The 17,158-nt window shown below is 37.7% G+C and overlaps 1 protein-coding gene across 1 annotated transcript in view; it reads right to left on the reverse strand.

Annotated features, from left to right (window-relative positions):
- Positions 1 to 3,696: 3,696 nt before the first annotated feature.
- LOC110457584 (alcohol dehydrogenase [acceptor]-like) overlaps positions 3,697 to 17,158 on the reverse strand; it is a 21,606-nt gene continuing 8,144 nt past the window's right edge. Inside the window, exons 4-12 of the mRNA XM_021508917.1 lie at positions 12,565 to 12,754; positions 11,761 to 11,889; positions 10,063 to 10,184; positions 8,643 to 8,810; positions 8,059 to 8,209; positions 7,411 to 7,571; positions 6,122 to 6,299; positions 5,308 to 5,536; positions 3,697 to 4,881 (exon numbers count right to left, since the gene is read on the reverse strand). Coding sequence (XP_021364592.1) covers positions 4,710 to 4,881; positions 5,308 to 5,536; positions 6,122 to 6,299; positions 7,411 to 7,571; positions 8,059 to 8,209; positions 8,643 to 8,810; positions 10,063 to 10,184; positions 11,761 to 11,889; positions 12,565 to 12,754 — 1,500 coding nt within the window. The 3' untranslated portion in view covers positions 3,697 to 4,709. The remainder of the gene's footprint in view (positions 4,882 to 5,307; positions 5,537 to 6,121; positions 6,300 to 7,410; positions 7,572 to 8,058; positions 8,210 to 8,642; positions 8,811 to 10,062; positions 10,185 to 11,760; positions 11,890 to 12,564; positions 12,755 to 17,158) is intronic.

Here is a 17,158-nt window from a genome sequence, read left to right on the forward strand (position 1 = left end):
TTTACACTGAGGACACCCTGATACATGAATACTGTTCTATCTCAAGTTGTCCTCTTCTGAATTTTCTGATCGTGTGGCCTTGTACATTTATCCGTATCTTCTTGTCTTTGTCTATACGTTTACGGAATCATTGACTCGACGCTAGCTATTCTTGTCTCACTTTCCTTGTTTTATTGTCCCATCTCCAAAGCGTTGTGGCTCTGTCAGGGTTGGGACCCTGACTTGTCTCACTTTCTTTGTGCCTGCCGACCACGCCACATCGAATAGATAGATTATCCATATGAAATACTTTATTTTGTTCTAAGTAATCAATCAATTCTGCGCTTCTTGGAGGTATTGAATGTGATTTATTATATTGTCTTGTTATTTTGTGTAATTAGTTGTTCGTTATTTATCACACATTTTCGCATAATTGTACCAAACTACTAAGTATTAGCTGTTTACAGCAATCATCGGTGGCTTGCTATTTTGTTACTTTATCGACGCTTCATAAACCAATCGTTATTGTTTCAAGATGGAGGGTAAATGTGTTGGAGAAGGGTGTCAAGTATACTTCAAGAAACGTAGTGGCAATAAGAACAGAAGTGCACGCAATGTAAATAGTCCACAATATAAATGGCTCCTAGATACGCTGGTGCAACAAGGATTGATGTCAGCAAAGGAACAAGCACTTATTTGCCAGAAGTGCTACATGAAGTATCTTCGGAACAAAAATCAGCCTGAACCTGAACCCGAGCAGAACCAGGAAATAGAGGAAGAAGACGACTCCCCGTCCCATATCCTGCCGTTGCTGACCCTTCATGATCTTTTGAATGGATCATCTTCACACAAAAAATGCTGTCTCTGTCTTGTTACCTTTGCAAGAAATGGAACAAAATCATCAGTCTTACCAAAACGTGCAAGACATCACCTGATCTATTCACACAAACTGTGGTGTCCCACCTCATCCCGCGTCTGCTCCATTCACCTTATTGGTAACGACTTAGATCCGTCTACAGAGGTTGTCCTTGATGGTAGAGGTTCCTTGGAATCTCAGTTACCATCAAAATCGTCCGAAATCATTAATGACCTCCTAGAGGTGTCGCACGTCCTTTCACAGAACCAGTCTGCGTTTACAATAAGCTTTTCTTCTCTTGATGACTCGGCATGCATGGCCTGGACAGGTTGGTCCAAAGATCAGTTCCTCGAAATCCACTCGCACTGTTCCCCATATCTTTCATCTGGTATATATACCAAGACTACACACGATGCTCTATTACTGTTCTGGGTAAAACTGAAAACCGACATTTCCTGGAGTCAGTGTTCTTCTCTTTTTGGAATTTCCAAGTCAAGTGTGTCCAAAACTTTCCACTCCATAGTACAGGCATTAGACACATCGATAGTCCCACAATTTCTAGGTCCGGATCACTTGACAAGAGAACAGTTGCTCGGGCACAATACTGTCTTTTCAGAAGCATTTTTTGGAGATAAAGCCACTGCCATATTAGATGGCACCTATATTTATATCCAGAAAAGCTCCGACCACAAGCTCCAGAGAATGTCCTACTGTGGCCAGAAGAAGAGAAACTATCTCAAATTCATGAGCATCGCCTTACCAGATGGCTACATTCTGGACACAGTAGGACCATTCACTGGCAGCGAAAATGATGCTACAATTACAAAAAAAGTCATGGACAAGCTAGTTACTTGGCTACAACCAGACGACAACGTTGTCGTTGACCGAGGTTTTAGAGATGTCCTACCAGTTCTCGAAGCCTCTGGCCTCAATGCTAGCATGCCGTCATACCTGAAACCCGGTCAAAGTCAACATTCTGACGTCCAAGCAAATCTTGACAGAACTATCACCAAATCGAGGTGGATTGTGGAATCCTATCATGGTCGTCTGAAACACTGGACGTTCTTCCGAACGCAATTGGTGTCTAACAGCTTTATCAATGTCATCGAGGCTTTGCTTCGAACCGTCACAGCCTGTCTGAATGGTATTAGAGGACCGATCTACCAGAGATCTCCAGAGAGAGATGCCAAAGATAGGCTAATGGCTGAACGTATGAAGGACCGTTTGACAACACCGAATGGTTTAGCTCAGAGAGTCAAGACAGATCCGGATCTATCTAGACGGGCAAGGTCCGAGTTTGTCAAGATGGATGCATCTTCCGTACTGTTTCCCCGTCTCGATCTTGATTACTTGAGAACCATTACGTGTGGAACGTATCAGATATCTCTGGCTCCTGGTTACATCGCCGAACATTTAAGTGATGACGGAGACTATGAGGTGTGGCTTTACCAGCACTCCCCAGACCTTCTCCGATGTCAAATACATTCTCGACACAAAAGCCAAACGAAATATAACGTTTGGATACGGTTCACCGTTTCACCCGATGTTGAGGCCCCAATAAAGGACTACTACTGCCAGTGCCCAGTTGGAGAGAGAACGATGGGAATGTGTGCGCACATCTCCAGTATCTTGTACTACCTTGGGTATTACAGGACGCTGGAAAACCCTCGACCATTACAACCACAGGTAAAGAAATTCCGACAAAACTTGAAATAGTTTTCCATGCGGCAACGGAGTGCATATGTCGAAAGTATGTTTGGGGCTCGATATGAAAGATCCCCGTTACCATGTGACTAACCAAACTTATAAATATAGGTATTATACAATCGCCCGTAGCTATGAACACTCCCGTAAATGCGAAAACCAACCAAAATCATAAGGAACACGTTTTGTTTGTTGTTCTGTCTATTTGTCAGCCAATGTCTTCAACCACGGGGACTTGTGAAGTAGCCATCTTGGATTTTTTTTATGAAAAAGTGTTTCTCTCACTTTTTTTCATATCTGTGTACATATTCTCAACATACCGAGCAAATACTCTCGTTTTTTTGTTAATTATCTAAAGAAAGTCGAAAATCGGCAATTCAACCATAGGCTAATTCAACCCAACATTTGAAAATGTTCCACCACTTACATTTTGATGATTTTTCCTCTCATCAATAGCATATTACGTACTGTTTAATAGGATAAAAATTGGTTTGCATCCAACGCCCATAAAAGGGTGTATTCTCTAAAAAACACAGTTTTTGTGTCTAAAATGTTATCATCGAAAATGGCATTTTTGAGATTGTTTCTTCCATAAAACAGCCAAATGGCGCGATGGAAACATGATTTTTTGTCACAATCATGCCATGAATGTATTCTTTACGGTGACCATCATTTGATTAGATTTTCATTAATATTTTACATAACATGCACATTTTATCAACACTTAGACAGCTTCTGAAAGGTACAACTTTGAGGAGCCATAAAAAACAAACCAAGTGACCTACATCTTTATACTTTATAGATTTGTGACCACAACGACATGTGGATTTTGTCGTTTTGGAAACCGGCCCTTTGTCTAATAATCCAGATCTTGACTTGACATTCTGCACTTAAAGGTCTCGAGATTTAAATATAACAAGCACTTCTCATTGTTTAAGTGTCCCTTAAATCCAGGATTCATCTTTACGCATTTTCCTTATGTTTCAACTTCCTTATTTGTGTATGGGCTCCAGACATAATGACAGCCTACTTCACACGGCTCTTAAGTTAGACATTATTCTAGTTGTAGAATTATAAGGATATAACTATTACATCCTTTGTACTATGTTTTCCATTTACGTTTAGCAGTGTTACATATAAAGGCTAACATGTGATGTTACGGTTGGTTTAATTAAATATATAAACTATCTTATTACAGAGTAAAATGATTTAGGTTTGTTAGCTTAACTTAGCGGACAAACGCAAACACAGTGATACATTAATCACCATAGGATATATGGGAAAGATCTGAAAAGTAACCAGAAATCAAACTCCTTTCAAATATCTTTTCATAATATCATCACTTGGAGTACCAAGGTGGTGAATTCATTGGGATAATGTCATCACTTGAAGCACCAAGGCGGTGTATTCCTTGGGATAATACCATCCGAAATCTATGTTAAGGTTAAAGTTTCTATCCTAAAATCAACTAACGGTATAAATAGTAATAGTTTTGGGAAAACATTTGATGTATTTTGACAGATTGAAGTAGATATCTTGAAAACTGCCTTTGTTTGGAAGACGTTAGTGGACATATTCCTATCCAGATGTACACAGGATGTTCTGTTCTACCATACGGTAAATATGGCTGGACAGATAGGTTAATTTACACTCACATCCCGAGTACAGGAAATAAATAAATTCCAATGTGGCCAAAAGAGAAAATAAAGTTATCTTCCGTCACAATTTTAGATATCAATTGAACCCAGCATTACTATGGCCAGACTGAACTAATAAATCAACTATATTTATTGTTCCTTTCATTATACTATTTCAATTGTACAGAGGTATTCGTCACGTACATCAGTGATTGAAAAAAAACACCTTTCACTATAATACAAACCTATTACGGAGTATTTTATGTAACGTTCATAAGTTTGATGCCATAGATTGTATTGGGATTCCTTTCGCATTAATTAACGTAAACAGTGCAGATCGAATGTTCAGTAACTTAAAGAAAAAACAAAGGACATATGTGATATGAATTTCAAGCTGTCGGAAAAGGACCGCTCTTTGGTCTTTTACCACTCAATAATAATAATTAAATCATATTAATTCATTAAAAAATCATGCAAATAAAATATCATACATTAATTTACAAAAAATATTTATACTAGAATAACAATATTCATCAAAGTTTGCTTTTTTGCAGAATTCTTTTGATATCCTGGACAGAATCCTTTCCTCTGATAAGGTCTGCCGCCTTTTCTCCGATCATAATGGAGGCGGCGTTTGTGTTAGCTGACGGAACGTTCCTCATCACAGACGCGTCAGCCACACGTAGTCCAGATATACCCCTAACACTGCAAATAAAACGAACTCATCTCATTGTTTAACAAAATTAAACGACCCCCGAAAGATTGTTCCATGTTTTGACTGTACGAAATATGAAATAGTTTCTCCTCAGGGATGATGTTGACCGATATGTGAATTTTTTTTCGAGTCGCCTCTTGTACTAAATCAGATGAATTAACAATATTTAGTCATGTCAAAATCACAAGATTGCTAGACATTATTTGGATATCTAGATATAAACATGCATATTGACTAAAAACGAAGTTATTGCTAAAATCATGCATCATCTTAACATGAAAAAGAACTTGCATTGTATCGTATTATTGTAAAAAAACACCAGTTACTTCTGATTGCGGCATTATGTTTGTATAATACTAAAACTAAATTTAATATCAATAGTTAGAGAGTGTCTCCTATCATAAAGACGTACTTACCGTAGGGAGGGATCAACAACAGCCGTCGGATCATCCAAAGCTCCCATACGACAAGTAGTTGTTGGATGGTACACTGTCAGCGTGTAATGACGTATGTAGCAGTCCCAGAATGCATCTGACCGGAACGTATGCTGATCACACAGTTCCTCCATTGTCGACTTACTGTCAAGTTGTATTCCAATCTCCTTCAAGACTGGTGTGTCGACAAGCTTTTCAATGATCCTCATAGCTGAAATTGTGTGAAAAATGAAAATGTTTGAGATATTTGAATATCTTCTGTACCATTTATTGACAAGAACAACTCAGAATCATCGCTCTAAACTTTAGTTTCAAATTCATATAGTTCAAATATATGAAGACAAGTTAAATTAAATGGTATATAGCTTCAATTTATTTGCAGATTTGTATAAATAAGGTGAATGAGACGAAATTGATATGGAAAATGAAACAGCAACAAATATTTGCATCTATCTTTAAGTATAAAACAGATAAGTAAAATTGAATTGAATCAATCTTCAATTGAATTAAAGTTATTTACAAAAAAGACCAAAGACACATTTCTACAATTAAATCAGAAGATATATTGTTATTATTGTACCTATCTTTATTTAATTATAGACAAGTTTTTGTCATGTACATTCGCAACCAACTCGGAGTGCTACATAATTCTTTTTATTACATAGAATTTTTCCTTCAATATTTCAACGACATAAAACAAGACAATATGTTAAATCGCAATTTGGAAAAGAAGTTTACAAAGCCTAACAAAATGTCTGAAATCATATGAAATGTTTTCTGCAACAGAAAAACATACCTGCTATGAGGGTTTTGACATCATCCGGGTCCTCTAAGTATTTAGGATCTATGACGGGATGGTCGAAAGGATCTTTACTCTTAAGGCGGATCGTGCCTTTACTTTTAGGATGGAGAAGGGTAGGTAAAAATTGGATTGTCTCCTTGGCTGGATCGTATGTAAATATGCTGTTCATAATCTGAAATTATGTATATTTCACACTGCTCAAATTTTACCGTTAATAACGAAATTTTAGAGCTTAGAAGGTCAAATGAGTGAAAATCACTGAATAGATCATCCTCGATACTCCAAGTAGTTACGCTCAATAACGCTCTCTGCACCCATTGAATATGTCATAGCAAAATTGAAGGCACGACGAAAGCTGTTTGGTTGGTCCCGGTAAAACAAATCCTGACCAATCACTTGGCTGATACCTCTCCTTTGAAAATTACAGTAGAGACACCTGACTTTAAAGTCAATCAATTTTTATCGTTAAGCGACCGCCTGATTCTTTTGATGTACATCGAAGGATCGAACTAGTCTTCTTGTTTTTTTCTTAAACAAGGTAGCGCACAATGAGCTTTGAAGTTTGCTATGACATATTCCAGAGGTCAAAGAGCGTAAACGAGCGTTACCCCTTGAGTATCGAGGATGCGATGAGATATGAATAGGTGAAATGTAATTAAAATTTCCTGTTTGAGCTCTCTGTTTCGACAGAATAAATGCTAGTGATTATTCTTTAATCGCAAGGGGTTCTCCTTATATAATAACCTTGTACAACTGTTTTAATAACTACTTTAACGTTAACTAGCCACACAATAATTGTCACATTTCATATAAACTTTGGTATTTATATATCGAACAGTTTGATATTGACCTGCCTTTTTTATTTTTATAGTTACATAAAAATATTCTAATGCAAGCATGGAAATGAACACAAGTAACTTAACTTAATTAGTATCATCTAATTAATAAAAAAAACTCATATACACTATGTATTTTATATCATTTACACAAATTACTTCAAGATGTAATTATATGTCAAAACGAGTGGTAGAAAAACGTGGTTTTGTTATTTAGATATACCTGCTTAATAAGTAAGATTATGATTCATTCATCATAAACCTTGACTGGATGTCAATACAAGTAAAATTTTGAAAAAGAGATAAAAAACTATGAAAAATATTACGTTAACCTTATTTGTCGCCTGTGACCTCTTACAACGTTGAAACCTTATAGTTTACGATAATCTTAAGCACAATAATCCTCTTGACTAACAGTTTGTTACAAGGTTGTTATATAATGCTTACATCATCTCTATAGTTCATCGTAATATGCGCTTTGCCTTTTTCTGTAAGCCCATGCGCACTCATGAAGTGCAACTGTATATCTGGACTCCGCCCATCATCCTTTGTAGTTCCATCCTTGTAAACAAATCCCATGGCCTCCAATACAGTAGCCGCTATGTAGCCTAGTAAGAAATGTTTACCTATTTAAGTGTTTCACATACTGTGTAATAATATGTACCTCCTTTATAAAAAGGTTCCAAACTTGACAAGTTTTAATAGAGTTTGTAATACAAATTACACACATATCCTCCGTAGGATTACATTACGTTTGATATAAAACTATTTTGAACATAAATAACATGAACATCATCATGTTTTTCATTCATTTCAGTTTTCATGCATATCTTGTCGCAATATTCAGACGATATCAAGCTATTTCAATGACTCTGTTCCATTTCGAGTTTGAGTAAAACGATTACATTTCGAAGCACATCAGTATGCAGTAAGATTGTTTTAATGTAGCGAACAGTTAATTTACTATATACGATATTTATTTCAAAATGGTTTGCAACACGAAAAACATGTCAATAATGAGAAGCCATTTTAAAGAAATATTGTATATATTTTTTATATCTGATCATAAAGGTGATAAACACATGAAGAACTTGCCTGATTTAAACAATAAGTATTGTAGAACTGACTGAACGGCGTTGCCCTTCTCCTCCGTCAGTGCTGCACTGATGTTAATGCTGTGCACGACAGGTATAAGTATGTGGTCTTGTAGGTTGTTACCTACTGGTAGATCTGCTACAACGTCTATCTGTAACATGATCAAGAGAACAATTCACAACATCTTTTTTAAAGTAGGAAATAAATGTCTGTCTATTAAAATACTGTTAGATGTACCAGGGAAAACACAGGACAGTCATTTTTCAATGTAGAAACATGCGTTTCGAGGAAGGTATACAGAGCTGTTAATTGATCCATCTTCGGTATACTGTTATGTATCTTTTTAAACAAATTTAGTTTCTAGGAGAAAAAGAAGAATTTTAAATTCTATTGGAAAATACAAGACATTCAGATACTGTTGCTGTAAAATTTGAATACAGAACAATCAATTGTTTTAATTAATTGTTCAAATCTATCAATCAAATGTTGATGTGATAAAAAAAAAGAAACGCGAAATAACGTTATGGCATTGTGATGAAAGAACCATTAAGGTAACGGATACAAACACATGTTAATTTACGTACCCCCATCTCCTCAAGATGTTTCCTCGGCCCTATCCCCGACAACATGAGGGTCTGGGGCGAGTTGATTGTACCTCCGGACAATATCACCTCCTTATTTGCGTATACTTTTACCTTCCGACCCTTTCTGATCAACTCTACTCCCACCGCCTTCTTGTTCTCTATCATCACCTGTAACGTGGTCATTAAATTCAAGCTACGTCATTAAATCTAAGTGACGTCACAATATTTAAAAGACGTCATAAAACCAATTAGAGCTATTTAGTTATATGTTGTAGAATTAGTATTAAAATATTTAATCAAAATGCTTTTGATTTTATAAAAGATGTACGACTAATGAATTAAATCTAGTAAAATTATGATTTAGAATTAGAGCATCTTATATTTGATTGTACAGTATCATAGACTTTACTCATAAAATGTTTGGTTTAGTTTGTCATTCTATTGTGTTTATCAGAGGCATCTTCGATACTCCAGGAGTTATGCTCACTAAAACTCTCTGCACCCCTGGAGTATATCATGGCAAAATTGAAGGCCGCACCCAGCTATTTGATTGGTCTCGGGTAAACATAGCCTGACCAATCGCTAGTCTGATATACGCATGTCCTTTGAAAATTACAGAGGAGAAATATCTGAATTCAAAGTCAGTCAATTTTACCGTAAGGCTGTCACGGGACTTTTTTGTTGTACATCAAATGATAAAACCAGTCTTCTTGTATCATCCACAGGGTGGCGCACACTGAGTCGTTCGAATTTGCATGACATATTCCGTAGAGCGTAACTGTCTCATTTGTTTGTTACACATGGGCATCGTCAATCGATTTCAACGAAATTCTACATTTATTTCAGTGTTTATTCTAACCAAATAATATTGGCCAAGAATTGAAAAAAAGGTAGGTTTGCATTTTTGTTTTATCCAAATAACTGTTCCATCTGTGTCAATAAAAACTATTTAAATGGAATTTAAACTACAATATTCCTTATCAAATAATTAATATGTAAAGAAGTATACAACATAATAGTGGCAAAAGCATCTACGTTTTCAGCAAATACTAATATAAAAAAACCACACCATATATACCTTATTATCACCAAAGTTTTAATTTTTACACAAACAATGTACGTATGAAACGTGTCGCAACGTTTCAAGACCGACTAGTCCCCTTTTCAAGCTATGACTGAATGAGCGTCATAGCTCAGTCATTACTCAGTCAAAGCTCAGTCATAAGTCAGTCATAACTCAGTCATAGCTCAGTCATAGCTCAGGCATTGCTCAGTCATAGCTCAGTCATAGCTTGACAAAGGGACCAGTTGGTGTTGAAACATTGTTTCAAGTTTAAAAATTCTTTGTTTGTGTATTAAGTAAAACTTTGATATTACATCTTTCCACACTGAAGAATCTTATTGAATATTGTGTATATACCTTGGTAACAATAGAGTGCGTTGCCACATGCAAATTTGACCTGGTCATGACTGGCTTGAGAAAGGCTTGATACGTACTCCACCGTACTCCTTTATGTATTGTGGCTTGCATCCTGCAAAATCCTGATGTAATAAAAGCAAAGTGATATGAAAATTGTCGTTGACTTGAATTGAAAAAATATTGTTGCTAATTGATTGCCTTAACGTCTTCATTGCATATCTGAATAAATAAACAAATAAAAATGAAAAAAAAGAGAACACCAAGTGTCAGCAAAACCGTACTTTGATCCTAAAATCGATAAAACTATGATAAAAAAATGTCACTGTACATGTTGATTTACATTGCACTTTCGCCGTGCATGCAGTTTATTAATGATCTGGTCTCCAAAAATCCTCTGTAATAGCAAATATCTCTACAGTGAATAGTCATACAAGTTCTGATAATTCGCTATTAAAACTCGCATTCAATTGTTATAGTAAATGTCATTATAACGAATATTTGTACACATTCCGATAATGAGTTACCAAAATGCATACACATATAACTAAATAACAAGAAATGTATTTACCACATCGATCGGAGATACCTTATTGGGCTTGCAATCAAGAACACTACAAACTCTTATACTTCGGGGAAAGATATCGTAAGAAGCGACTAATGTGTCTCTTCCAGAATCGGGGGTTGTTCTTCCTTGCCTTCTCTTTAGGGGGCATTGCAGAAATCAAGAATAGACCTGCTGTAACTCACTGCATTTGTATCGTTAAACGCGACTAACTTGGCCCCCTGTAGAATTGGGTTTTTTCTTCCGTGTCTACTGCGAAAAAGACATGGAAGAGACCAAAATTGATATGCTGCCTCCATTGCGACACTTGGGATCTTTTTCATTTCCTATCTTTTATATCTTCTTTCGTTTTTATCTACTTTTTGCTTCAGGTGGTGTCTCCCTAGGCACCCAACCTCATATGACCCTGGCTGTTGCAGGGATGTTAAGCCCCAAACAAACAAATACTTCAGCCGCTTTCCTTGATCTTAACTTAAAACATTACCAATCAGGTACGGCGTACTACTAAGCTGTATGCTGAACGGGTCGACTTCTTTTTTCCAATCGTGAAATTTCCGTTCTTGATGGTAACATCCCAGCTTCCCATACCTTCGGCATTGAAGAGCTTGATCCGAATATCATTACTTCTCTGACAGATGTCGACTGCTGTTGGACGCACTTACAACACAATGTTTTATTTGGTTGCCATCATGATACAATTTGGATAAATACTTTTCTTTGTGAGAAATGAAGGTCGATATTTTAATCATGCTCATTAATGTGGTTGTGGTTTTGTTGTCACTAGCCGAGTTCTCGGTGTTAGGACGCGGCTATGACCTTGGTTTACATGTCGGGTGTTAATTGTCGATAACGCAGAAGTCGTATTCTCCTTTTGCTTTTTCGGAAGACTCCATGATAATCTTTCCTTTGTTCATATATGCTCTAGTTTGACCAATTTTGAGGGCGAATTGATGTTTTTAAACACTTCGGTATTTTCTTGCTTTTGCTTATTGACTCGTGAGGAGGAGTGTTTACGAACGAAAAATAACATATAAACATTGAATGTATCCGATTGTATAGTGGTTGTGTAATTATTAGGCTTTAGGCAACGTTGAATTTGCTCTTAATATGAGTACTTTTCAGTATTTGATTGTTACCTATCTGATCCTCTCCGTTACAGTCCACAAAGTTGTAGCCCAGCTGCTGACCGGCCTGGATATATTTCTCCTGAAGCGGAGTCAGTGTTGGACCTGTCACGTACAGGGGTCCGTTCTTTCCGTGATACTCTGCCAACATACAAAGGCTCATAGACTTTATAACAAGAAATGTTCGTGTTTTGAACAATTTATATCGTTTTCTAGTACAAACGTTCTTCGATACTTAATATAAACAAACAGTTGTAAAGTATTTCAATCAAATTCATTGAATATATTTTTGTGGTGCCATAGCAACAATTTTTACCATGAATGTGTATACACAGCAAACATTTTATTACATACAGCTACGACAAATGTTGGTCATTTGTGTGCGTAGAATTACTGTCATAAGACCTCAATCCAAATACCAGTAAAAGTAACCGAAATCTGTGCAAAACACCCTTTGCTGAACGATATAAATAAAATTGTGGTTTATGCAATGATTTAGTGTGTGACCGGTATTATGAAGAACTAGTCATAGCTTTGCAATGCTATATGAGTGAATGGCACATAAACACCTTGGGGTGTTTGTATGTTATCATACACAATTGAAAATTGAATACAAAAAATGATCGTTTGAATAACATTCATGACAAATTGTATTTTGAATCAAGTGTATTTCCAAGGTGTTTTACTTTACATTTGTTAGAGAAAATTCGTTTCGTACTATAAACTGTATAGCTGAAGACAGATATATTCTTTGTGTTCAAAACCTTTTGATACTGACAGAAACTTCAGTTCGATACAAAGTAAAAAAAAACTTACTTGATGTTTTAAACTCGGGAATTTGGATATTTTCCGACTTGATGAAGTATGGAAGAACATCCTTGTAACTCCACCCGTCACATCCCTCGGCCGCCCAACTGTCGTAGTCATGGCGATTACCTCTCATGTACACCATCCAATTTATTGCACTTGATCCACCGAGCACGTAACCACGTGGCCAGTAACTCCTCTAAAATGGATTTGTTTGATTTATTTGCCGTCTGTTAAATAATCTGTTAACAAATTTCTTCAACAATTTCATGTCCATCTCGTACAATCAATAATTATTCCAAATTGTATTACGTATCTGTTTAGATTTCATTTTTGCACATTCAAACATAGGATGAAACAAATGAACAGACATCACATACAATTTGTTTCTCGCTTAAGAAAAATCTTATTAAAAAACAGATCTTCATTAACCTGCGTCTGCAGAGATAACGCCGTAAGTGATAAATTAACAACTGTATTTTAATCATATTGGCTAAAGAATAAAGATTGGTAAGAGATACTGTGTTTCAACTAATATAAATCTATCAAAATCCACTTCTTGACTCTTGATATTCCTATGGGATTTCCATTTATAGGCCGATTTATTATTTTTATCACGACAATTAGGTACGGTCTACTAATAAGGTGGCCATTTAAATATTTTGATTGTTAACTTTCCGTTTTTTGATAGTAACACCCATCTTTCCAACCCACGTTGTTTGTTATTCGCATTTGAATCGGAATTTAGGAGCGTGCTTAACATATCAAGACTGCAGTGATAGACGTCGACTGCTAGCGAACTTATACAGACAAAGGTTTGGAGGAGTGAAGGTTGATGGAGGCGAACGCGAACTTATACAGAAAAAGGTTTGGACGGATGCAGGTTGATGGAGACTAACGCGAACTTATACAGACAAAGGTTTGGACGGATGCAGGTTGATGGAGACTAACGCGAACTTATACAGACAAAGGTTTGGAGGAGTGAAGGTTGATGGAGACTAACGCGAACTTATACAGACAAAGGTTTGGAGGAATGAAGGTTGATGGAGACTAACGCGAACTTATACAGACAAAGGTTTGGAGGAATGAAGGTTGATGGAGACTAACGCGAACTTACACAGACAAAGGTTTGGAGGTGTCTTGACACGGGAAAAACCTTCATCCGGATTTTGTTTTTCTTATTAATGTAACCTCTATTTTCCGGATTTATGTTCTGTGTTGTTTTGGAAGTTACAATTTTACCCACTTCCTGTTATGCTTGAAAAGATGTTGGCACCGTGCACCACGGTAAATAGAAGAAATATATGGTTTTCCCTTGTCAGAACACAATCTTTTCACCACACCATCTATGCACACCATCTATGCACATCATCTGTTCACATCATCCATCTTCACATCTGATACATGTAATTGACGTGCCAGTACCTGGCTACTTAGCAGAAATAAACTTTGAATGAATGTGTTTGGATTGTGGTTAACTGCCATAACAGTGAAAAGATTGTGATGTTATAATGGCAGAATTCAGGGAATCGCCAGTCAACTCGGACAAAGACTCCCTGTACCAGGGAAAATCACACGAAGAAGGGGAACCCCAGAAACGCGTCCATAAGCCTACAGTTAAGGCTCATGAACTCTTTGAATTGAAGGTCCAGAGCTACTACTCGAAACTCCTTCCTCTCAGGCAGGAACTTGATGAACTAATTTTAATGTTGGGAGATGATAGTGACCTTCAATGTAGAACATTACCTGCACTACATAACACATATGGGCGATTTTTGAAAATGTCCTTTGAATACAAAGATTACTTGATCAGGCAAAATTCTAAAGAAGCCGGATTGGAACTGCGTAAACAGGAAACTATGTTCAAAGCTGTTACTGAGCAGGTGGAAAAAGCGGTGGCCCTAATTCCTAAACATTCTAGTAAAAAAAAATCAAAGTCAGTTGATGGAAATGGAAGCCTTTACCAATCGGATAAATCAATAAAATCTTCGGCAAGTGTGGTTCTGGCTCGACAGCGAGCAAAACTAGAAGCAGCGCGAACGAACAAAGAGTTTGTGTTTCGAGAATCTAACCTACTTAAGGAAAAGGCTCGATTGGAAGCAGAGTCAATCCTCAGAACAGCAGAAATCACAGCTACATTGCAAAATTTGAAGGCAGAACAAGAGGACAAAGTCGCTAGTGTGGAATATAATGCTGTTCTCCATGAACTTGAAGACCAGGTTTCAACCGGAAGTGCTCGAGGTTCAACCGGAAGTGGTCCAGTTTTAACCGGAAGTGGTCCAGTTTTAACCGGAAGTGCTCCAGTTTCACCAGAAAGCGTCCATAGACGTACCGCTGACTACATTTTATCTAGCAAAATACATTTGTCATCCCCGAGGGCTGCCCCGCCTCGACGCAAGCTTCCTGTCCCACCAGTGTCAGCTTCCAGAATAATGAATGACAGACAGGATACATTACCGTTAAAGCTTTCTGCTATTCCGAGAATTCACTTGGACCCACAAGCTCACCCTTTTGTGCCTCAGTCTAGTGATCCGTGTGTAACATCATTTCCAAGTCAGATTCCTGACATTCCTCAAACACCCCAACAAAATATCCACATAGCCAAACAAAAACAGCTACCAATGTGCGATCTACACATGTCACCCCCGACTCACCATAGCACTCCTGCTTTGCCCCAAGATCCTCTACCTGCAGGGCCTCAATATCCTCCCAATAGGCCAGATGGTACTGTGGAAATTTCAAAATATTTAATGAAGCGAGAGCTTATTACAGGACGGCTTTTGAAATTTGGGGATAAACCAGAAGCTTACCTTTCATGGAAGAACACCTTTAAGGAGGTTATGAGTGAAATCGGTGCTAAGCCTTCCGAAGAAGTAGACCTTATGGTAAAGTGGCTCGGACCAAAATCTAGTGCTCAGGTTGCTAGTATCAAAACTTCAAATGCAGGAAATCATGAACAAGCCTTACAGAAGGCATGGGAAAGAATGGACACTTTCTATGGAAGCCCGGAAAGAGTAGAGCATGCGCTGAAACAAAAACTTCAAAATTCACCCAACATCACACACAAGGATAATACAAAACTGTACGAGCTTGTTGACACTCTGAATGAAGTCCGTGCCGTTATGCAGGATCCCAAGTATGGCAGACTTCTTGGCTACTTAAATACGTCAGTGGGTATAAAACCTATTCTTCAGAAAGTTCCTATGGGAATTCGTAACAAGTGGCGTGACAGAGCAATGAGTTACAAACGTACTAAAAAGGAAACATTTCCACCCTTCTCGTTCTTTTGTGGCTTCATTCAGGAAATGGCAGAAACATTTAATGACCCAGGTTTTGAGTTTGGTGGAGATGCTGACCTTCACGCAACAACACGTCGCTTATCTAAACAACAGGTCTCTGTGAACAAGACATCGGTTGGTATGGAGGACAGTGCTACACAAGAGAAAATTCGATGTCTAATTCATAAAGCAGGGCACTCTTTAAATGACTGAAGAGCCTTCAAAGCGAAAGATTTCTCGGAACGCCGTGAGCTCCTGAAGCAAAATGGTCTTTGTTTTAGGTGCTGTAACAGTAAGCACAGAAGACAGAACTGTACAGAAACAGTTAAGTGCGAAATTTGTGACAGTAAGCATCATTGTTCAGCCATGCACGATGAAAACCGACAAAGGTCCTCGGATAGTTACGGCGGGGAGAAGGTCCAGCCTCAAGTTGACGCAAAGTGCACAGAAATATGTGGAGAGACATTTTCTGGTAAATCATGTGCCAAAATTGTTCAAGTGCAAGTGAGACACAAAATGAGTACTCACAGTCCTATTCGAGCTTACACAATTTTGGATGAACAGAGCAATAGATCTCTTGCAAGGAAAGAACTCTTCGACATATTTGATTGTGATTTTAAACAAGAAAGCTATCTTCTATCTACTTGCGGAGGCAGAGTAACTACATGTGGTCGAATATCTCTGGGATTTGTTGTAGACTCCATGGACCTGAACGTGAGTTTAGAACTCCCTAGCCTGATCGAATGTGATGCCATACCAAATAATCAAAGCTAGCCCCAAAGCACGGACATACCATACCGAGGTTAGAGCTGTGCGCTGCTGTTCTAGCTATAGAACTGTATGAAGTTGTTCGCAGCGAGCTAGACGTTACCTTTGATAGTGTCCGGTTCTTCACCGACAGCAAAGTCGTTTTGGGATACATTCGAAACGAGACCAAACGCTTCTTCACATACGTTGAAAATCGCGTAGACCGAATCCGACGCTGCAGTAGTCCCGAGGATTGGAATTATGTCCCAACGAAGCTAAACCCTGCCGATGAGGCAACCCGTTCTGTTTCTGCGAGTAATATACAGGAAAGCCTTTGGTTAAATGGACCTCAATATCTTTGCGACAACAGCGAGGAGAACAATTACAAGGACTATCCACTTGTCAACCCCGATACAGACAAGGAAGTTCGTGTAGTCAAAACTGACTTACAAAATGAGTCAAAATTGTGTGAAATTGGATCAAGATTTGAGCATGTCTCATCTTGGCATGGTCTTGTTAGAGCAATATCTAACTTGAAACACGTTGCTGCTGTCCGCAGCACTGGAAATGGAAACATT

The sequence above is a fragment of the Mizuhopecten yessoensis genome, unplaced genomic scaffold (genome assembly GCF_002113885.1).
Source record: "Mizuhopecten yessoensis strain PY_sf001 unplaced genomic scaffold, ASM211388v2 scaffold9253, whole genome shotgun sequence".
Lineage (NCBI taxonomy): Eukaryota > Metazoa > Mollusca > Bivalvia > Pectinida > Pectinidae > Mizuhopecten > Mizuhopecten yessoensis.